At 44.4% G+C, this 23,828-nt stretch overlaps 1 protein-coding gene across 1 annotated transcript; it reads right to left on the bottom strand.

Annotated features, from left to right (window-relative positions):
- Positions 1 to 16,604: 16,604 nt before the first annotated feature.
- Positions 16,605 to 21,531, bottom strand: LOC119278156 (uncharacterized protein At5g19025-like). The gene is made up of 2 exons (XM_037559509.1): positions 20,699 to 21,531; positions 16,605 to 16,926 (listed from the first exon to the last, which is right to left on the bottom strand). Exons 1-2 carry the CDS (start codon positions 21,442 to 21,444, stop codon positions 16,887 to 16,889), a joined length of 786 nt encoding a protein of 261 aa, XP_037415406.1. The 5' UTR covers positions 21,445 to 21,531; the 3' UTR covers positions 16,605 to 16,886.
- Positions 21,532 to 23,828: the final 2,297 nt, after the last annotated feature.

Here is a 23,828-nt window from a genome sequence, read left to right as displayed (position 1 = left end):
ATCAATCCTTTCACATTGCATGATTAAGATCTAATTAAATTGTGGGATGGGAAGTAGATGAGGTAGTACCTATTACCTGTTTATTATCAAACCTTTGGGAGTTACTTCTGCGTTTGCTTATTATGCCATGCTATGCTAGTAGACGTGGATTGGGTGAGTGAAATCCATGATAGATGTGAGTTGATAATTTTAATGGTTTATCTAAGGTGGCAACTTAAACACACATCTGGGTGGATTGAGGCACCTGATGTCTATCAGGACTTGCCTGTTTTATTTTGGACCGCCACCCAGGCTCAAAGGGATCATAAGATAATTCATGCTAGAAACTTCCGTGTGCAGCCACATGCTACTATGGGCTCTGGCATAGTTGACTAAGTTGTGCGAACTCTTATGGGGTGGACTAGCAGATGTAGGGGTTGTAGGTGGTACGGTCTACCCCACATGTAAGGTGCTAGCGCTTCTGAAAGACTATGTCTCGGTCATCCGTTTCTCAAACACCATGTAGTGCGAGAAAACAAACGGAGGCGATCGAGTCATGTGGGGAAAAGTGCGCAAACCTCTGCAGAGTGTACAAACTAATCATGATTAGCCGTGTCCCCGGTTATGGACAACTTGAGTATCTAGTACTTGAATATCCTGTGAATCTCAACATGTTACTTCTAATTAATGTTGTTGGGTTTTAATTACTTTTAATTGGGATTGAGAATGCTGTCAACCATTCTCAATGTTTCACAACCACCATGATAGTTAAATAAATTTATTCCTTTGCAGTAGGGAAAAACTAGCTTTACGCAAAACTGTAACCATAGAGCTTTCCACCAGCCATATATGCATATAGTATAGCTGTTTCATTCCATTACTCTCTATGTGTTACCTTGCCAGCATATTCCATGTGCTGACCCGTATTCGGGCTGCAACTTCTTATGTTGCAAACTTTTCAGACGACGAGTAAAGTGCTTTTAGGTCGTGGCCCTATACTCTGTGATGCCGTTGGAGTTGATGGTCCCATTTACCTTCCAAGTCTTCCGCTGTTTTCGACACTATATGGCCTTAAGCCATATTTATTGTAATAAGTCTCTTTGAGACAACGATGTAATAAGTGTGTGATTACCACTCTGCTATAAATCCTTCGATGTACTGTGTGGTGTCAGCATTACTGATCCAGGGATGACACCTGAGCACAGAGATCAGACTGTTTGAGGTCTGGTCACTACTGGGATGCCCCAGCATCCCCCGCTATTATCCAAAAGAGAGCAAGCAACTAAGCTTGGGGATGCCCCCGAGTGGCATCCCCTCTTTCTTCTATCGACCATCGGTATTTTACTCGAAGCTATATTTTTATTCCTCACATACTATGTGTTTTGCTTGGGGGTCTTGTGTGATATGAGTCTTTGCTTGTTTTATTTTGTGTTTCAAGTCTTTATTCCTTGCTGGACACACCTATTTTAGAGAGCCAAAATTATGTCATGACTTGTTAGAATTGCTCTCTATGCTTCACTTAAATTTTTATGAGCTATGGACTTGCTCTAGTGCTTCACTTATATCTTTTTGAGCATGGTGTGCTTTGGTATTTTTGAAGAAATGCTCTCTTGCTTCACTTAGATTTATTTGAGAGTTAATAAAATTTTCAAGAAATTCTCTCTTGCTTAACTTAAATTAATTTGAGAGAAAGAAAAAATTATGCTCATGATCGTCACTTATATTTGTTTAAGCTTGTCAAAAGCAACATATGAAAATTAGTTCCAAAGTGATAGATATCCAAGAAGGATATAATAAAAACTTTCATGAAGATCATTGGACAAAATAAACTTGATTCTTAGTAATATTTTTGAGATATGATGATGTCATATGTGATTTATGTTGATGAGCAATTATGCTTTAGTAAGAATATTGGTGTTAAGGTTTGTGATTCCCTATGCAAGCATGAAAGTCAATAATTATGCAATGAAATTATATCCTACTTGTGGTGCATTATTCGGTGTTAATTATGCTTAATGATCGCTTATGAGATTATTCGTTTCTTGGTTGGTCGCTTCTCAATCTTTTGCTAGCCTTCATTTTGCACTAAGTATGATCTCTACTTGTGCATCCAAAAGCCTATAAACCAATTTTGCCACATGAGTCCACTATAAGATCTTATATGCAGTATTCTTTTGCCGTTCTAAGCAAATTTGTATGTTCCATCTCTAATTTTCAAAATAAACTTCTCTTTTGTGTGTTCGTTTCGCTCGCAAAGCGGTGAGGGGTGGCTAATATTTTCCATGCTAGATGTGTTATTCTCACGATGAGTGTTTATTCACTTGTCATTGCACGAGGGTAAGGAAAAGGTATTAGGGATGCCCAGTCCCTAAATGAAAAATGAATTTACTTTATGTTGTCGTATAATAAATTCCTTGGAAAGTGTTGGTATGGAGGGCAACCTTGGATACGGCTAGCCATGGAAAGTCAAAGTATGGTTGAAAAAGGAATAAACTTTATTTTCTGTTTGGGAACCGCCTATGATATATCTAGCATGGAAAGTCCTGGGAACTCTAATTCATTTTAGTTGGTGGGAAGGATACACCTCTAAAATGTTTTCATCTCTAATTTTTTTGCTTTGAGCTCTGGCACCTCTACAAATCCCTACTTCCCTCTGCGAAGGTCCTTTCTTGTACTTTATGCAATTTTTATTTTTGAATTTGAGTCTCCATCTTCTCTCATAAAAGCACCAACTAGGAGGCAATATTATCGTACTTGAGTATTGGGTGTAGTTAATATGCGAGTGTGTTTCATGAATGGATCAATGATTGAGCATGATGTGCTAGTGATAACTTATTTTAGCATTGATATTTTGAAAGACATGGTTGCTTGTTGATATGCTTGAGTATTTAAGTTATCATGTCAAAACTAGACTATTGCTTTGAACAATATAAAAGTTATAAAAGTCCAAATGTCCATGCTATAAAGAAAAGATTATGATATGACATGTTAGGCAACATTCCGCATCAAAAATTCTGTTTTTATCATTTACCTACTCGAGCACGAGTAGGAGTTAAGCTTGGGGATGCTGATACGTCTCCAACGTATTATAATTTTTTTATTGTTCCATGTTGTTATATAATCAATCTTGGATGAGTCATTTCATATCATTTTTTGGTACCAACCTACTGACATAGTACCAAGTGCCAGTTGTTGTTTTTTGCATGTTTTTTACATCGCAGAAAATCAATACCAAACGGAGTCCAAATGCGACGAAACTTTACGGAGATTTTTTATGGACCAAAAGACACCTAATGGGCCCTGGCTGCACCTGGGGGTGCTCCGAGGAGAGCACAACCCACAAGGGCACGCCAGGAGGCCCAGGCGCCCCTGGTGGGTTGTGCCCACCTCGGGTGCCCCCCGGACTGCCTCTTTGCTCTATAAATACCCCAATATTCCCAAAACCCTAGGGGAGTCGATGAAATATTGATCCAGCCGCCGCAGAGTCTAGAACCACCAAATCCAATCTAGACACCATCTCGGATGGGGTTCACCACCTCCATTGGTGCCTCTCCGATGATGCGTGAGTATTTCTTTGTAGACCTTCGGGTCCGTAGTTAGTAGCTAGATGGCTTCCTCTCTCTCGCTGAATTCTCAATACAATGGTCTCTTGGAGATCCATATGATGTAACTCTTTTTGCGGTGTCTTTGTTGGGATCTGATGAACTTTGAGTTTATGATCAGTTATATATTTTTATATCCATGAAAGTATTTGAGTTTCTTTGATCTCTTTTATGCATGATCTCTTATAGTCTCGTATTTATTCTCCGATATTTGGGTTTTTTTGGCCAACTTGATCTATTTATCTTGCAATGGGAAGAGGTGCTTTGTAGTGGGTTCAATCTTACGGTGCTTGATCCCAGTGTTAAAAGGGGAACCGACACGTATGTATCATTGCTACTAAGGATAAAACGATGGGGTCTATCTCTACAAAGATAGATCTTGTCTACATCATGTCATCGTTCTTATTACATTACTCCGTTTCTCCATGAACTTAATACACTAGATGCATGCTGGATAGCGGTCGATGTGTGGAGCAATAGTAGTAGATGCAGGCAGGAGTCGGTCTACTAATCTTGAATGTGATGCCTATATAATGATCATTGCTTGGATATCATCATGATTATTTGAAGTTCTATCAATTGCCCAACAATAATTTGTTTACCCACCGTTTGCTATTTTTTCTCGAGAGAAGCCACTAGTGAGACCTACGGCCCCGGGTCTCTTTCCCATAAATTTTCCTTTGCGATCTACTTTTCCTTTGCATTTATTTTCAGATCTCTTAAACCAAAAATAAAAAATACTTTGATGCACTTTATTTTATTTGCAATCTATTTATTCAATCTATTACAACTTTCTTCCGTCCACGCAACAATTTCTGGCGCCGTTACCCGAAGGGGATTGACAACCCCTTTAACACGTCGGGTTGCGAGTGGTTGTTATTTGTGTGCAGGTGCTATTTACGTTGTGTTGCTTGGTTCTCTACTAGTTCGATAACCTTGGTTTCATCACTGAGGGAAATACCTACCGTCGCTGTGCTGCATCATCCATTCCTCTTTGGGGAAATACTGATGTAGTCCTAGCCGACATCAGTCTCCTTGCGAAGCAGTGCTTGAACATGAAGGTCCCACACCATTGAACTTAGTACCGACGAACTCTGCGGTGTGGAGTCCACGTTCTCTCCGCCGCCATGTCCGGCCCCTTCTCCGCCGCCATGTCCGGCCTCTTCCCCGCCGCCATTATCGGTCATCTCTTCGTGTTGGCCCGTGTCGTCATTGCTTGCCCCATCGGCATCCTCAACATCATCATCCTCATCTCCAATTATCCATCGAGTATAGCCATCCATGAAACTAGTCATGAGCAGGTGTGCTTCGACACGGCCATTGTCATAGGGGTCAAGCCAAACTTGTCCTTTGCATCTCCGACACGGACATGAAACCTCTGTCAGGTTATTTTCTTTCATGTCCTGCACCGCCGACCGCAACCACCTGTCCACCATCATTCCACTAACCATCATGAACGCCTGCACGGTAATAATAAACAAATTGATTATAAAAATGTGTGCATGCATCAAAGTCATACAAAAATTCGGCATGACCTTCCCTAAAAATAGGACATATAGAGTTTGCCTGGAATTCGCCGAAACAGAAATAAATCAACATTTCGGCAAAACATAGGCAACTCACATGCACAATTCGGCGTCAACTCATGCCACACACACAATTTCCATCATATCACCCGATTATGTCATATCGCACACACATACACATAGTTCCATTCTTGCAAAAGCATAAATTTCTAATCATCTATCTCGATATCGAGCACGGTGAGATGATGATGTAGTAGGGAGATCAAAAGTGGACAAAGCTCTTCTTGACAAGGCTAGATCTAGTTAGGGGGTACATAAGTCACTTCACTAAATTCTACATCTACCTAGCTAGCTAGTTTGGGAAGAGATAACTTCAACTAGTGAAGGGGGAGGAAAAAGAGAAAGGAGATGCATTAATGGAGGTGGTGTAGTTAGCTAGGAGTGATAAAGAGAGAAAGGTGGGTAGAAGAAGGAGAGTAATGGGGGAGAAGTAGTGAGGAAGAAGCAAAGTGAGGGAGAGAGGAGGTGGGAGCTAGGGGAAAGTGAGGAAGAGAGGATGGGGGAGGGGGAGGGGGAGGTTAAAGGTGGTATGGTGCGGCTTAGCAGTAGCGCTGGGCGTAAAACGCGCTACTGCTAATAAGATAGCAGCAGCGCGCTTCTGGCACACGCGCTACTGCTAAGCGGGGCCCGCCATGTGGCCAGTTTCAAAATTAGCAGTAGCCTCATGCAAAAAAACCATGCTACTATTATTACTTTACCAGTAACGCGGTTAGCTCGGGCGCGCTACTGCTAAACTAGGGTGGCGGGAATGGTCAGTCAATTTTAATAGCAGCATGGTTCTATCGAGTCGCTTTACTGCTAAGTCGTTAGCAGTAGCGCGTGTTTTTGTCCCGCGCTACTGCTAATTAGCAGTAGCTCCTCTTCCTGGACCGCGCTGCTGCTAAGATTCTGTGTATAAGGTTTTCCCTAGTAGTGACACGTTCAGCTCGATGATGTCCCTCGAACTCTTGATCCAACAAAGTGTCGAGGGAGAGTTCTATTAGTACGATGGCGTGGTGACAGTGATGGTGAAGTGATCCACTCAGGGCTTCGCCTAAGCACTACGTGAATATGACCGGAGGCATAAATTGTGGAGGGGGGCGCCGCACACGGCTAACAACTGTTGATCTGTGTTCTAGCGGTGCCCCCCCCCCCACATATATATATATATATATATATATATATATATATATAGGTTGGAGGGGATGAGAGGCAGTCAAGGGGGCGCCCCAAGAAGGAGGAATCCTACTTGGTTGCCTCCCAATTCGGCCTCTCCCCTTACCATATCTTCCAGAGGGGGAAGGAAGGAGGAGGGAGGAGGGAAGGAAGGGGGAGGCCGAATCCCTCCCCTTCCTTTCCCTCGTCTCCTCTTTCCTTCCCCTCCTAATTGGCCTACATGGCGCGCACCACCCCTTAGGGGCTGGTCTGTCCCCTTCTTGGCCAATTAGGCCCATGTAGTTGCCGTGGGGATGCCCAGAACCCCTTCCGGTGACCCAATATGTACCCGGTACCCCCAAAACACTTCCGGTGTCTGAATATCATCGTCATGTATATGAATCTTTACCTCTCGACCATTTCGAGACTCCTCGTCATGTCCATGATCTCATCTGGGACTCCGAACAACATTCAGTCACCAAATCACATAACTCATATAGTACAAAATCGTCATCGAACATTAAGCGTGCGGACCCTACGGGTTCGAGAACTATGTAGACACGACTGAGACACCTCTCCGGTCAATAACCAACAGTGGAACCTAGATGCTCATATTGGTTCCCACGTATTCTATGAAGATCTTTATCAGTCGTACCGCAATGACAACATACGTTATTCCCTTTGTCATTGGTATGTTACTTGCCCAAGATTCGATCGTCGGTATCTTCATACCTAGTTCAATGTCGTTACCAGCAAGTCTCTTTACTCGTTCCGTAATACATCACCCCGCAACTAACTCATTAGTCACATTGCTTGCAAGGCTTATTATGATGTGCATTACTGAGAGGGCCCAGAGATACCTCTCCAATACTCAGAGTGACAAATCCTAATCTCGATCTATGCCTACCCAACAAACACCTTTAGAGATACCTATAGAGAATCTTTATAACCACCCAGTTATGTTGTGACATTTGATAGCACACAAGGTATTCCTCCGGTATCGGGAGTTGCATAATCTCATAGTCGAAGGAATGTGTATTTGACATGAAGAAAGCAATAGCAATAAAAACTGAACCATCAACATGCTAAGCTAACGGATGGGTCTTGTCCATCACATCATTCTCCTAATGATGTGATCCCGTTCATCAAATGACAACACATGTCTATGGTTAGGAAACTTAACCATCTTTGATAATGAGCTAGTCTAGTAGAGGCTTACTAGGGACACGGTGTTTTGTCTATGTATCCACACATGTATCAAGTTTCCGGTTAATACAATTCTAGCATGAATAATAAACATTTATCACGATATAAGGAAATATAAAATAAAAACTTTATTATTGCCTCTAGGGCATATTTCCTTCACAAAGAACCCACGCGTTCATCCCCCCTAAATCGATAGGAGAGACGACACCATGAAGAGCCCAAGTGCAACGACGAAACAACAAAAGGAAAGTACCTAGATACATGAAAAGGCCACCTACCGCGGCAGTCCCTTTTACTGAACGGTTGCAACCTTGGCTTGCGAGGAGCGCCGGTTTATCCAACGGGAAAGATACCCCTCCCACACCCAGCAGATGCACCATGGGCCCAAACTTCAACCAGGACTAGCACCAAAAGCAGGGTACTAGACAAAGAGAGTAGAGCGAGATGACTCGACTCCTAAGCCCAGACGAGCCAATCCCCACAGGACTGTCAATCAAGCAAATCCACACAGATGCACCCCCTCCCATGCCCATCAGGATGCATCGCACGCCCAGATGGAACCGAGACCACTGTCAAAGGAAAGTATAGGCACAGGCGAGTAAAACGACGGATTGCCACCCCAACTCACTCTTGACGGTGCAGAAATGAGCCAATTGGCACGGCCGCCGTTCACCCTAGCCAATCCCCGCGAATGCATCCCCGGTAGAACAGGAGGTAGGAAATGACCAACGAAACGCTCACCGCGCGCATGCCGAACACACCCACTGGCGCATGGCTCCACACAAGAAAGGACCCATCAGTCATACACCGCCAACTCGGATACGCGAGTGCATCAGCAATGGAGGACCAAGCAGCTAACACAAAGGTAAAGCCAAACACAATAATTCAATTGAAGAGGCAGCAAGCTCTTGCGTGCACAGATGGCTTCTATGGGCGGGTGGCCCATCAAGGTTTGTAGGTAGAAATAAGTTATAACCAAGGCAGTACACATCGCCTTCTACTTTAAGTTCATTTTCTTCACAAACTTCAGAGTTAAATACCTACATACATGATGGTGTTTCTTAAGGCCTTATTTGTTGAGTCTCTCTTGGATTGAAGAGGCTTGAGGGGACTGCGGGGAAATTTTATTTGTAGGGGATTTAGGCCCAGTTCTTTTGAGCAGATTATGGAGAATCTTGGTCCCGAAAATTCCGAGCAAAAAGAACTCGATTGAACTTCCAAAATCTCAACTGGATTCTCCAAAATCCTAGTGCAGTCCCAAAATCTCAAAATACCTGGTTTCTCCCACAATCTCAGGATTCTGGCAAGTCCTACCAAAGAAAACGTTTGGATTTAATAGAGTACCCTATTGCAACTGGTTATTACGGCCAAACTGCCACCGAGCCAGCCACAGTCGATACACAGAGAACGAGCCCCTGTCGATGGCTGTTCGCATCGCTTACCTCCCCACTTACCTCGAGCAGGGCCGCGTGCTAGGGTTCCAGCACCACCGTCGGCCCCGCCTCACCGCCCCTGACCTCGCCGCCGCCGTCCCGGTACTCGCCGCCGCTGGATTGGTCCTCGTCGTCGCCGGTACCCACTCCCGCTGCAGCCCAGCTGTCCTTCACGGACCTCTGCAACGGGGACAACAGGAAGGCGCTGCCGCGCCCCTCTGCACCGGCTGCCCATGGCGCCTCCGTCCCGCAGCCGCAGCCGAAGTGCCCATCTACAGCTAGACGACGACCACTCCTTCTCTTCGAGGCAAAAACTGCCGGCTGTCTCCCATGCAGCCATCATGTGCCATCCTATCTCTCTGAACTCTATGTTCTTCTTCTTCTTTTAGCTAAATTGGATAGATTGACAAATTTGTTGCGAAGATGGATGAATGGATGTATCAATTTGATAAATGGATGTTGCTAGATAGATTTTTTTTCTGTCAATGCTATTGTCTACTGGTGCTACTGGTACTGTAAATATTTGCTACTGTATGAATGATGTTGTTAGATTGATGAATGCTGTTGTTAAATGCTAACATGAGAACCTTAAATGGTAATGGTAGATCCTGTTTGAAACAATGAAGTGTTAACAATTCGTCAAATGATTTCTCTCGAAGGGTGATACAGACACTTCAGCACACAACTCTTTCTAGAATCTCAAAATACAATCTCAGAAAAGAACTCGGTGTTAGATTCCGGGGGAAGTAGATTCTGGGAGAATTTTCCAGAATCTTAATTCTGCAGAATCCTGTGCGAAAAGAACTGGACCTTAATCATCGACAATCCACTATGATCCCCTTCAAACCCCTTGCAACCGAACAAGCCCTAAAGGATGTGGGGTCATTGTGGGCAAACTTACCTCACAACATTAACATAGTCAAGACTGAAGAGTGTGTTCCAAAATGTGCCTAGTGTTTTAACAGAAGCGCGGGAACAACTTTTTAGTTAAATTAAGAAGAAACAAAAAATGTTAATTTTATATACTCCAATTCTTGATCTAATGTACTGGTGTCCTCAAAATGTATTTTTGGGGGTGATAATAGTGTTTAACTCATTCTAATTTAATCATATTTTGATCAGTTGTTCAATACAAAATGAACATGGCCGATTAGCAGCACAAATCACATAGTTGACTAATTAATTAAGCATTCGAGTTTCTTCGCAAACAAGCTCATATTTACTCATGTCGATTTGGTTGTGCATCGGTCATGCAGAGAGTGGGTAAGGGCATCTTTAAAGCTTACCCCTAGACCAGACACCGTATCCGTCCGCTGACCGATGGGGACCGGTCCATGGACAGTGATGCGGGATCCGACCATTCAAAGTTGTCCCTTAAATGTTCACCCAGGTTCGATCAAACTTAAATTCAAATGCATTCGGTCACATAGCGTGTGCTTGATCACATAGCACCCGATCACAACCAAAAAAGAGGCAAGCATGCATAGTTTTTACATGCACGATCACAAAAGAATAACAGTTTGGCAATTTGTGCATAAAATAGGTTTTTTTTTCCTGCCGAACCGGCCTCCATGCTTACTCTGTCGGAGCCACCTTCTCGGCCGCCTCCTTCTTCGCCCTCTTCAAATGATCCTTCGTGCACTTTAACATCTTAAGACGGACGACTTGCACGATCATCCTTCCAACGTCATCCAAAATCCTTCATCTTCAAGGTCAACATCTTTGAATCCTTTGAGAAAAGCAGCGGCGCCATGTTGACATCGAGGTAGTAAGGTATGTGCCCGGCGATGGATGTTGGGGACTACCTTTCGAGCTGTTTGGTGGTGTATAAGTAGAAAGCCTTGTATTGCTCCGGCCAGGGTGGCGTCTGCACGAACAGCAATGGCAGCAGCGCCCCACGTCCCAGGATTCACGTTGCACGATGCCCACCACCTGCATGTCCTCCGTCACGACCACCACCTACGGCTCTGTCGGCCCTCTGCTTCTTGAGCGGTGCCACCTATGCCTTCACTTTGAGTCTGTGGTTTATTCGTGTCACGGAGTTGATCTTTTAGGATAGCACAATCTCCAGATCCTCTAGCACCGCCGTCTCTGGCAGCTTTTCATACAGGTCCATGCAGCAACGGCGGCGAAAAAGGTTGGAATTGGGGGAGAGAGCGGCGGGATGGGAGGGAAAAGGGTTGAGAAGGGGAGATTTTACGACCAGCTCCAAATGTGTGGGCTCCGCCTTATTCTTGGGTGGGTCTAGAATATCGAAGTCCTACGTGGTTTGTGTCTTGACTCCCGCAAAGCCCCCTGGTTTTGTTCTGGTTTGCGGGAAAACGGATGTCCGAACTGGTCCATGGACCGATGTGGGGTGTTGTTAGATGGCTTGCGGGGTCCGGAACGCTCAGCCTGGATGGATGCAGGAGGTTTGAGGGGCGGCGTTGAAGATGCCCCCTAATACTATGTTTATAATATTAGATAAAATCTCATGGTGTCCCAGTGGTCTAAAGTGTTCATGACAAAGGGCATAGTTTTCCTAGCCGGTAGCCATTTGTTGATCGATGTCCAATTATACTTGCACTGAGAAGGCTAGGTGTGTAGGTGCGGCGACCGAGTAAAACTTGTTCTAAACCCAGCTATTAGACTTTGTTGATGCCTAAATTCTCATGACAAAGAGTCTTTCGTGTAAAATTAGAGTATATCCTTTATCTGGATTGTATTGGAGGATGGAAATTGGCGAGTGATTTACCATCTAGTCCTTGTTCTAGTACTCCTTCATCCGCAATTAGTTGTCTTACATTTGTTTAGATATTTCCTTCGTCTTAAATTAGTTGTCTTCAATTTATTTAGACTAGATATGTCTTAGATTTGTCTAGATGCGTGTCTAGACAATTTAAGACAACTAATTTGGGACAGAGATAATGTTATTTCATCTTACATAGACAAAAACTAAGTCCTATACTTTCTCTCTGTTTTGCTCATCTGAGTTGTATGAGCAGTAATTGACGAGACCAAGAAAAGAACACCAGAGTGGTAATAATGAACTAAACTATAGTCATGTTTGGTTCATGACTAGCTTTGCCATCACTAACTTTGAAAATATTGTGACCACAGAAAGTATGGCCACCAAATATGGCAAGATTTGGCAAAAAAATAAAACTGAACTTGTGATACGTGGATTATGTAGATAGAAAAGTGTGGCAAGCCAGCTAAAGAGTGCAGCACATGCCAGGTAGACTATAATCTATTTTGGAATGAAGGTAAGACAAAATTACTTAGATCTGTTAAGGATTAGGTAACTTGTTCTAAACACGGCCACTAGGGAATCTCCAAGACCGAACTGCAAACTGTCCAGATCGCGTTGTCCGGACCACGTGAGCCATCAATACGGGCCCGTATCGGTCCGTGGGGTGGTCCAGACGCGATTTCTCTCGCAAACCGAAGACAAAAGCAGGGGAGGTTTGCGAGAGTCTGGGCACTTGAAACGTACGAATCCGACTCCCCGGGCCCACACAAAACCCTTCCCGGACCCCATGACTCCATTCTCTTCATTTTCTCTTCTTCCTTCTTTCTCTCTTGCCTTCGCCGCCACTCCACCACCCCGGCCACCACGCCACACCCCTGTCGGAACTCTGTGTCTCCGTCACCTCAGCGCTCCAGCAAGGCTCCCCGCTGCTTCTTCTCTGTCTCCGTTCAACCCCTGTTCTTAGACCGTCCCGCCAGGTACCATCCTCTACTGTTATTCTCACCATGCCCGGCAACTGTTTGATGAATAGCCAGATCTGAAAACAGTTGTCCCTTCTTCTTTCTACCAATGGATTCCGATTTGGAGTACACATACGAGCATTATGTTGAGTCATTCGACGGCTCGTCGGACGAGGAGGACTACTCCGATGAGACGGTGATGATGCAGGCGGTTCTTAAAGACGTGGAGCGTGCGGAGGAACATGTTCTCAATTTTAAGGGCTCGATCAAGAGTCATCGAGTGCTCAACCACAATAGGGCGCGCGAGCATTTGACACTAATGACCGACTATTTTGCCCCAGATGCACTACTCACTGACTATTTTCGCTGGCGTTTTCGGATGCGTAAGACTGTCTTCGATCGTTTGTATGGTGGCGTCCGGTCCTACGATGACTACTTCATCCTGAAGAAGGACACCGTGGGAACGATTGGCTTCTCTGGTTCCAGAAGTGCACGACCACACTCTGGATGCTTGCATATGACACGGCCGCTGATTTGTGGGACGAGTACCCACGGATGTCTGAGAGCACATTGCGGAGATGCCATGGTCAGGTTTGCAATTGTCGTGGTTGAGGTGTTCGAAACCTCAGTAACTAAGATAACCAAGTGTGGCAGACACCGAGAGGCTCTTAGCAATCTCAGAAGCAAGAGGGTGGCCAGGTTTGCTTGGATCTCTTGACTCCATGCATTGGAAATGGAAGAACTGCCCGAAGGCTTTACAAGGGCAATATCAGGGTCATGTTAAGAAGCCCACCATCATTCTTGAAGTAGTTGCATCACAAGATCTTTGGATTTGGCACACTTTCTTTGGCATGCCCGGGTCTCACAATCACATCAATGTGTTGCAATGATCGTCATTGTTTATGAAGCTAACTAAAATAAAAGCTCCTCCTTGCCACTATACTGTCAATGGACATGACTACAACATGGGCTACTATCTGGTTGACGGTATCTATCCTCCATGGTCTACCTTTGTCAGCACCATCTCAAACCCAGTTGGACAAAAAAAGGCTCACTTTGTCCAAAGACAAGAAGAAGCTAGAAACGATGTGGAGAGGGCATTTAGGGTTCTTCATACCCGTTTTGCTGTTGTTCGTGGACCTGCAAGATAATGGGATCCGGAGACCTTGTGGGAGGTAATGACATGTTGTGTGATCATGCACAAGATGATCGTCGAGGATGAGGGTGACGCTGATGCTGCGGCTCTGGAATTTGAGAACATGGGTGATCCTATCCAACTTCTGGACCAGAATCCGACCACATTTGAAGAGTTTATTCAAATGCATCAACAAATTCAGCATAGACCATCTCACGAGCAGCTGAAGGAAGATCTGATTGAGTATCAATGGGCGGTGAAAGGAGGCAACAATGTTGGAATGTAATATTTGAACTTTTTAAAATTTGAACTAGTGCTGCATGCGGCTATTTGAACATCTGTACCCTTTGCATGCGGCTATTTGATTGTGTAGACTTGAAAAAAATGAGGAAGGCCGGATCTTTTGCGGCTACGGTTGGATGGCGCCCTCCCGCATCCGTGTCCACGGACTGGTCCCCCCCCCCCCCGGTCCGTGGACGGATGCGTGAGGAAATTTGCGGGTTGCCGTTGGAGATACCCTTAGACTCGATCGATGCTAGAATTCTCAGGACAAGGAGTCCTTTGTACAAATGTTAAACGTTTTGCTTATACATTGATTGAACTAGTCCCCGATGGGTCTTAAGAGCATCTTTAGCAGATCCCGTAAAAACGGTCAAACCTTTAGATTTACGGTACATGTTAAAAAACACACCGAACAAATTCTGTGAAATAGCACATCCCATATTTTTCTTTATGGGTTCCCGTATATTAGAGCACCCATCCATCATATATGGAGGATTCGAGCCGTTTTTTGAGGATCCCGTAAAAACGATCAACGCCAGAGCAGGAGGCTGGTGACACTGCGCGCGAGCAGCGAGCAGGCAGAGGAGCTCGGCAGCGGCTGGCCGAAGCATCGTCGGAGCACGCGGCAGGCCGGAACGTCGCCGGAGCAGGGGGCATGGCGACGCCGTGCTCGAGCGGCAACCAGGTGGAGGAGCTCGGCAGCGGCCGGCTGGAGCATCGCTGGAGCACGTGGCCGGCCGGAACGTCGCCGGAGCATCACCGGAGCGTCGCCGGAGCAGGCAGCGAGCCGGAGCGGCATCAAAGCAAGCGGCAGGCCTGAGCGGCGCCGTTCTGACCGACAGGAGTTCGAGTTTGTCCATGCGTGCGTCTCGAGAAAGAAGAAGCGTGAGGAGAAAAAGAACTTTTACAATACGGATTTACGGGATCTGTTCTGCTTGATTCCTCATGGTGTCGCAAATTCGTTTTAAGGGGATCTGTATACTGTTTTTACAGGTGATGTTTTTACGGGATCTGTTAGAGATGGCTTGAGAAATGTGAGTAGGAGAGGACAGCAAAGCAAGCATAGATGCAAGGGGATGAACAATGTATTCTTTTTAATTTTGATTCCTCGCAAATTTAAAAGTTCTCTACAAATATCTAAATATATTGGCGTTTCTTAAAGGATGTGGGGTCATTGTGGGTGTCGGTGTGTGTGTTAAAGGTGATAAATAGTGTTTAACTCGTGCTAATTTAATCACAGGTAGTGTTTAACTCATGCTAATTTAATCTTAGATAGTGTTTAACTCAGGCTAATTTGATCGTAGATATAGATCGGTTATTCATAGAACATGAACATTGTTAGCACTTCAGTTAGCAGCACAACATGGAACCCATAGTTGATTAATTAATCATTGCTGGAAACAAGCAAAGAAGCTCGTATTTTCTCATGACGGTTTGATTCTGCATCGATGATGCAGAGACAAAGGGTATGAAGTTTTCATTATCTCAAATGTTTGCTCATGGTGACCAAGGGGCGGTGAAGTTTTAATCTTGACAAAGAGCATAGTTTTCCTAGCTAGTGATCATTGTGTTGTACTTGCAGAAGGCTAGGTGTGTAAGCAATGGAGTAGGGCTTGTTCTAACCCAGCCATTGGACTCGGTTGATGCCAAAATTCAACCTCATCCCCATTTCGTTCTAGCAAACTGGAGTATGTCCTTTATCTTGATCGCATTGGAGGGTGGCAAGTGATTTACTATCTAGTCCTTTAATCTAGCTTCATTCAACCTCATCCCCATTTTGATCGTCCGCACCTTGAGATCTGAGCTGTACAAGCTTTAGCTAACGAGACCAAGAAAAGTAAACCAGAGTGATGGAACTACTTGCAATGCAGCAAGGGCAGCCGGAGCCATCTCCAATCCTAGACAACAACTACTTTTCACAGGCTTCCTGTTGGTAACATTCTACTATAACTTGCCACCGGCGCCGGAATCGTAATTGTTGGATTCCTGATGCATCCAAATCCTAAGAACGTATCAAGGAACTCTTGCCAGCGCAAACACAAGACACACGCCCTAACAACTTAAGGCCGAAAAGACGGGAGCAAGAGAGGAAGGCGAGCTGGGGAGACTACTCTTTATGTTCCTCGCCTACCTTGCGATGCAAGCGTATGCCTGCTTTCATATACCAGGACTGCAAGACAATGCACACCTACTTCTACTTTAAATTCCGATTCTTATAGATTTAGAAGTTCTCTACAAACTATCTAAATATATAATTGTGTTTCTCAATAGATGTGGGGTCGTTGTGGGTAAATTGACCCACACAAAGTGAAGATGAGTGTTCACTCGAATGTACCCGGCGTTAGAGATGAGCAAGAAATGCATGTACTACAAATTAACTGAAGATGCGCGACACATGGGAGCTAGATCTCTATTTTACTTTGGAAAGAAGGCACTACTCATTGCAAATTTGCAATACACAGGTACGAGAAATAAACATATCAAGCCATATCGCTGCCATGGCCATGACAGTATCTTAACTTAGTGTTTCTCTTTTTCAACATTGAGACCACAGGCCTGAAAAACATCCACACACTGGGGGGCAATTTATTCAGGGAAAAGAGGCAAAAGGGCAACATGACAAATACTGGTACATCTCCAACGTTTTATTTTCTTTCTTTGACAGTCTATTATTATTGCAATGTTTGTCTCATATCGGTATTTCTGTTGAGATTCAGCGAACCCCGTCTAACAATACAATTATGGTGCAACCACTTGTAATTGATGTATCTTTCATTGGAAGTATTATTCAACAAATATTCCATGGCAGCCTAGGCAGCACTGTTTAACAGATTTTTGTTTATCGCACCCCTCCGTCCAGTGAAGAACCTTGCGTGCCCCTGAGACCATCAAAGATCAGAAGTGAAACAGGAAACTAGTTAGTCTCGTGGGAAAGCAAAACTGAAATACATGTGACTTGAGACCTGTTAAACATTAAGGTAGCTTTCTGAAATCAATTGTTCATATGTTGGATGTAGCAGCCAGCTGAAACTGAAAGTGCCTATTTTGAAGTTGACGGCAAATTTAACTGAAATCGGTGAAAAGTCCACAAACTAACTAGATAGATACCTAGCAAGCTTCCCATATTACAACCACCTGACAAGATTACCAACACATTAACAGAATTAACAGAAATACATAAGCATCCAAGCCAAGAATGCACTCTCACAGGTCACAGTATTGCTGATTGCTCAGGAGTAACATTAATTGAGAAACACTTAAAAACATTAATTGGGCAACCAATTCTGGAAAAAGATGGGTCAGTTCATAACATCTGATTTAACTACAAAAATATTTGCATAGCAAATTTCCATTAACAAAAGGTGTAGCCCAAACAAGGAAGACCATGCAAAATAAGTATGCTTGACAGAGAGAAAACCTAACCAACGGGTACTTCAAAACATAGTAACAATGTGAAATAATTTTTTTCTCAAACTCTTTTCAGAAGCTATGGTGTATATATCGATAATAAACGCATCAATATCCAAGTTCCAGTGCTGCAGTGTACTCAGGTTAAGTCCAATTAAAACAAGTGAAGCAGGGGTTAGAAGACTTGACCTAACTGAACACTGGCAAATTTTAACTGAACTAAAGAAGTGTCTAGCTTAACAAGTCATGATGCAATATAGCCATATGCATCCCTTTCTTGCAAAGATGCAAGAGCTGGGGGCAGTATTAAGGATTTCCACATGCTACATATAAAAGGTGTATATTGACTAAATTTATCATACAGAAATTAATCAGTATACAAGGATAGTCAGTTCTACGAAAAATAAGTGTTACAGTAGCTGTTGATAGTTAAATTAGTAAATCACCACGGCCCCCTTGGTGCAAACAAATGAATGCATATTCTGGTGACCACAATTTAAGGTTATTTGCAGGTTATTCTGGGGTCCAGTATCCACATCTACCATGTGTGTCTTTACAAAGAAAGCTGTTTGTAAGAGATAATTTTTGAGTCCTCTGAGGTGATCCTGGAAAGCTGTTTGTAAGAGATGTAAGTTGTGTTCATGTACTAAATCCTTAGCACGTTTGACGTGCTAAGGATTTAGTACATGAACACAACGTACATCTCCTTCAAGGAAATGAGAATAGCACAATGCTTAATAAGAATGTGGGGAATTGGAAGAGATAGCTTTTGAGTCCTCTAAGGTCATCGTGGATTCCTTCAGCAAGCAAATCTCTGACTAGACGAACAATGGTTAGAGCATGTGTAAGAAAATGGTGAGGCAACAAAGGCAAGTGTAAGAAAATGGTGAGGCAACAAAGGCAAGTGCAAGAAAATGGTGAGGCAACAGAGGCATAGCGATTGGTGAGATCTGAGATTGGACCTCCTCAACCATTAATGACAAAGATAGAAGCAACAACTGGACTTAAGAATCATGATTCATCGTGTCCTGCCCGGGTACCTTATGTACATTTATGGTCCTCTAAACTTTAAGTGCTGAACCGTATTGTGTGTGAAGTGGTTGTGCTAGTGTGGTCTATCATAATGCAGTAAGCAGTTGAACTATTATTTACTTCCTCCCACACTACTACTCATTTCTACGTTGCTACTTCCTTCGCATCTGTAGAATTGCTATTGCTTTCGTTGTGCGAACTCTCTTCTTGGTTGCAGTTCATCATATTGACTTCGTCAACTCATCATTTTGTGTAGATACATGTAGCAGATGGCAAGGACCAAGGAGTTCATTTGTTACATGTTGTAGTATTGGATTTTTCTCCATGCATATGCTTTCATGGTATCAGTGTTATTCAGACAACATAGCTAAGAACACGTGGGCAGTGAGTTATGATCAGAAACAGAGAAGTACTCTAGGCCCAGAAACCAAACAAATTGTAATTAAACATGAACCATCTCAACCACTGTACGACATAGTGCCCCTGACACACCATGTTAATCAGAAAGAGAAATGCCAATGATAACATCACCTCTCCTGGAGTCAAGACGGTAGCGTCTATACTTCCAATTGTCCCAATCATTATTAAGCAAATGGAGGCATTTTCGCACTGATAAACTAAGAAGAGCACCTATAGAATCATATATCTCCCTACTTGGCATCCTAGAAAACATGGAAATGCCAATGATAACATCACCTCTCCCGGAATCAAGACGGTAGCGCCTATACTTCCAATCGTCCCAATCATTATTAAGCAAACAGAGGCATTTTCGCACTGATAAACTAAGAAGAGCACCTATAGAATCATATATCTCCCTACTTGGCATCCTAGAAACATGTTTCCTACCGAACATGTGATATGAAATTCTTTAGTTTTTTATTTTTCAAATAAGGATGTGTGTTCAATGCGAGAAGTGAGGAGAAACTGTGTGGAAGTAAATTTGATCATTAATTGGTTCGATTAAAAATAGTACTCCCTCCGTCCCAAAATTCTTGTCTTAGATTTTTCTAGATATGGATGTATCTAATACTAAAACGTGACTTGATACATCCGTATTTAGATAAATCTAAGACAAGAATTTTGGGACGGAGGGAGTAAGAACATGCTAAAAATATGTGTCACTACGAAATAGACAGTAAAGGTCAATTGAGTGAACAAACTCAATCCGTGCAACTGATAGACACAATTAGGTAGTTGTTAGTAATGACATAGTCAAACCATAGATGGCACAAAATACTATCACGTCATGCGGAACTTTTTCGGCCTAGCAGAAACAACTGCCACAATCCCAAGAGGGAAGAGGCACTCCTAGTTAGTGAATTATGTTAAGTGACACCAAAACTGTATCCTCTCAAAAGCACTTCCTAATAATACAGATAACCTGGTTAGGTGACCCAATTTCTTCTTCTGACTGGCTTGGCAAGTCAAAAGCATTAAATCCTTAACTTGCTAGTCCCACAAGCTCCTAAACTGAGCTTAAGTTTATCTAGTTAGAAATAGGCTTAATCATCTAAAATAATCCACCCCAAGCAACAATTAGAATCAGTCACCATTTAATCCCATGTTTAACGTTAGCCATAAACGAAAATGTAGCATAAATGTCACTAAAGGTCATCAAATTTAAATTAATTTCATATGTAACATCTGCCATGAGATGTGAGCAAAGGGCGTTGAATTGTATTAACAATGGATGCTTTTCTTCAACATTTGCATAACTTATCCAAAATTCCAAACACATTTGCAGAGAAGGGACAATAAGTTTACAGTTGGAAAATATCTTTTACGAGAAAAATGCATCTGCTCAAGCAACAGATAGAAAATAAAAGTGGTTATGAACATTTACACCCCCTTCAACTGAGAATGGTAGTTAGGTAAATTTAACTTGTGTCCCAGTGGCAGATGAACAACCACAAAGAGGACATGACATAATTCACTAGCTTCGGAGAAAAAATGCTAACTCGATTAAAACTTCCAACCAGCATACTTCCTAGATCATATAAAACTAGATGGCCATACACACAGAAACAGTATAACTCCTGTTGAACCCCAAAGAAACATATCAAAGATTGATCGTTTGTATTGAAGATGTATGTAGCCTATATATCTGCATCGCTCCCACAGAAATCGTGACACTGTTAGGAGTTTAGATCATGTAACTGAACTTATTTCATGAAGTTGCAAGGAAAGGGGAATGGGTCAATGGGCTCTCACTTCTTATTCCGCCGCTTGCTTTTGGGGGTGCCCCAGCCCTCGAGCTTGGCCACCGGGCAGCCACAGCGGTTGCGGAAGAGCAGGACAGCGCGGCCGTTGGGCGGCGCCATCCGGCGGAGCTCTGCGCGAAGGCACTCGTAGTCTGGATTGTTCCCGCTCTGGCCCCCTTTCCACGGCAAGGTCTCGATCTCGCGCCACATGGCGGCGTCAGCGCCGCCAACGGTGCTCCCCCCGCCAGCCCGCACGGCCTCCTCGCTCTGGAGCTGGACATCGAACTCGAGCGCCTTCCGGAGCCCGCGGCAGCGCGGGTTGCGGCAGCGGCGGCGAGGGAGGCGTCGGCAGGACAGGAAGGCGGCCGTGGCGAGCACCGCGGCTGCGGCGACGTAGGGGAGGCCGGCAGCGAAGTAGGGCAGGGCGGCGGCGGCGGAGGCGAGCGCCGCGGCGGCGGGCGGCGACGCGAGGAGCGGGGAGAGCGAGCGCGAGACGTGGGCGAGCGAGGAGGCGAGGAGGAAGGCGAGGGAGAAGAGCACGAGCAGGAGGATGAGGAGATCGAGCGTGGCCGAGGAGGGGGTGTGCCTGCAGGAGGAAGGCGAGAGGGAGAGGGAGACGTGGCCGCCGCCCCCGCCGCCGGAGTGGGAGTGGGAGCGGGAGGAGGACGGCGCCATGGCTGCGGCCGCGGCGGCGGGGGGCGGGCTGGCGGCGGCGGCGGCGGGCGTGCGGTGGGGGCAGGGGAACGGCCGGAGCATGACGCGGCCGGCGGGGCTGGGGGGTGGGGAATTAATCTGCAGATTTGGGTGGCTTGATTAGTCCGGATCCGATACTTTGCTTGCCTTGTTTATCTTCGGGTTGGGGTTTTGGCCCTTTCTGCTCCCACTTTTTCTAATAGTCGAGATTAGTTTCTTAATAAGTGTTTCGGGGATTATTTAGGGAGGGCTGGCTGTGCCATTCGTGGGCAGATGAGGTGCGGTGGGTGGATCAGGATCGGTCAAGATCGAACTCCTGGCTGGCTGAAGCGCAGCTCCCCTCTAGATTGTTGACCTTACAAAACACAGTAAAATGCATAAAACCATCACATTTACGACACAATTATCCAAAAACCACAGCGGCATTTCTCTTTAAGAACAAATATTCTTTATGAAAATCCTTGATTAACAAAGGCAGGAGGCCACGGGAACCATTTTGTTTTTTGTGGTTGGATTGTTACGAGGATAATGGTATTCTCAGCCCATCACAGTTCAGGTATTAGACTTGGCACCGGTGCTTGCAATTTTTTAAAATTTATTTTAGGCCTTCTGACAATATGCGTTCAGTGAGAGGAGACATTTTCATTGCCTACCAAAGCTTTTTTCTTCTTCTTCTTTTCTACGAAAATGATTCAGATCTATTATCAAAGTCTTTCCTCCTCCACAAGAAAAGTCTCCTTCCTCCTCTCGTCGGCACCGCTGCGGATCCGCCCCGCCTCCGATGGCCTTTGGCCTGTGGAGGTGTGGAGGATCTCCCCCCCCCCCTCCCGCCGTCGGCGGGAGGGACCCCATTCTTGTTTTTGCTAGGTTGAACGTCTTGGTTGTGGCTGTGTGGCAGCGAAGATGTCCCTCGGTAGCAATAATGTCTCCCACGTCCTACCCCGTCCCGATGGTGTGAATAGCGTTGTCGGAGGATGTGTGGAGGTGTGTCTCTGTTGGATCTCATGGGATTCGGTCGGTGCTGATCTTCGGTGGATCTATTTGGATCCAGTTTTTGTTTGTCTTTGTTCGAGTGGTTACAGGTTTAATCTTTCCAATCTACAACTCTCTTCATCGGCGATGGTTGCTGCTCTGGTGTGCTGGTCCTTTGGGGTCTTAGCATTACGACTTTCCGACTGTCTACTACAACAAGGTTTGCCCGACTCCGGTGATGGAGGGGCGATGACGGCGGCGCATCTTCGGCTCGCTCCAGTGCTTGTAGCCGTCGCTAGGTGGTCCATAGACCTAGTTGTAATTTTTATTACCTCTTGTGTTCTCTGTACTTCCATGATTGATGAATAGATTGGAAATTTCTTTCGCAAAAAAATAAAAAGCAAATAAAAGACCAAGAGCTAAGAATGCATTGGAATAGGTGTGACTAGCCGGCGAGCCAAACATGAAACTCAAGGAAATATGCCCTAGAGGCAATAATAAATTTGTTATTTATATTTCTTTATATCATGATACATTTTTAATATTCATGCTAGAATTGTATTAACCGGAAACTTAGTACATGTGTGAATACATAGACAAAATAGAGTGTCCCTAGTATGCCTCTACTTGATTAGCTCGTTAATCAAATATGGTTAAGTTTCTTGACCATAGACATGTGTTGTCATTTGATGAACGGGATCACATCATTAGGGAATAATGTGATGGACAATACCCATCCGTTAGCTTAGCATAATGATCGTTAAGTTTTATTGCTATTGCTTTAATCATGACTTATACATATTCCTCTGACTATGAGATTATGCAACTCCCGAATACCGAAGGAACACCTTGTGTGCTATCAAACGTCACAACGTAATTGGGTGATTATAAAGATGCACTACAAGTGTCTCCGAAGGTGTTTGTTGGGTTGACATAGATCGAGATTAGGATTTGTCACTCCGAGTATCGGAGAGGTATCTCTGGGCCCTCTCGGTAATGCACATCACTATAAGCCTTGCAAGCAATGTGACTAATGAGTTAGTTACGGGGTGATGCATTACGGAACGAGTAAAGAGACTTGGACGTTATGAATGTTTGGTAGACTAAAACTGATGACTACTTGATAGTTCAGTGTGCCATGCTTTACGGCTTAGAATCGGGACTTCAAAGACATTTTGAACGTCATGGAGCATATGAGATGTTCCAAGAGTTAAAGTTAATATTTCAAGCAAATGCCTGAGTTGAGAGATATGAAGTCTCCAATAAGTTCTATAGCTGCAAGAAGGAGGAGAACAGTTTTGTCAGTGAAACATACTCAGAATGTCTGGGTACCATAACCACTTGACTCAGCTGGGAGTCAATCTTCTTGTTGATAGTGTAATTGACAGAGTTCTTCAATCACTTCCACCAAACTATAAAGGTTTCGTGATGAACTATAATATGAAAGGGATGGAAAAGACAATTCCCGAGCTCTT

Source organism: Triticum dicoccoides, chromosome 1A, assembly GCF_002162155.2.
Source record: "Triticum dicoccoides isolate Atlit2015 ecotype Zavitan chromosome 1A, WEW_v2.0, whole genome shotgun sequence".
Taxonomy (NCBI): domain Eukaryota; kingdom Viridiplantae; phylum Streptophyta; class Magnoliopsida; order Poales; family Poaceae; genus Triticum; species Triticum dicoccoides.
Note: the sequence above shows the minus strand (reverse complement) of the source record. Positions and strands in the feature narration are given on the sequence as shown.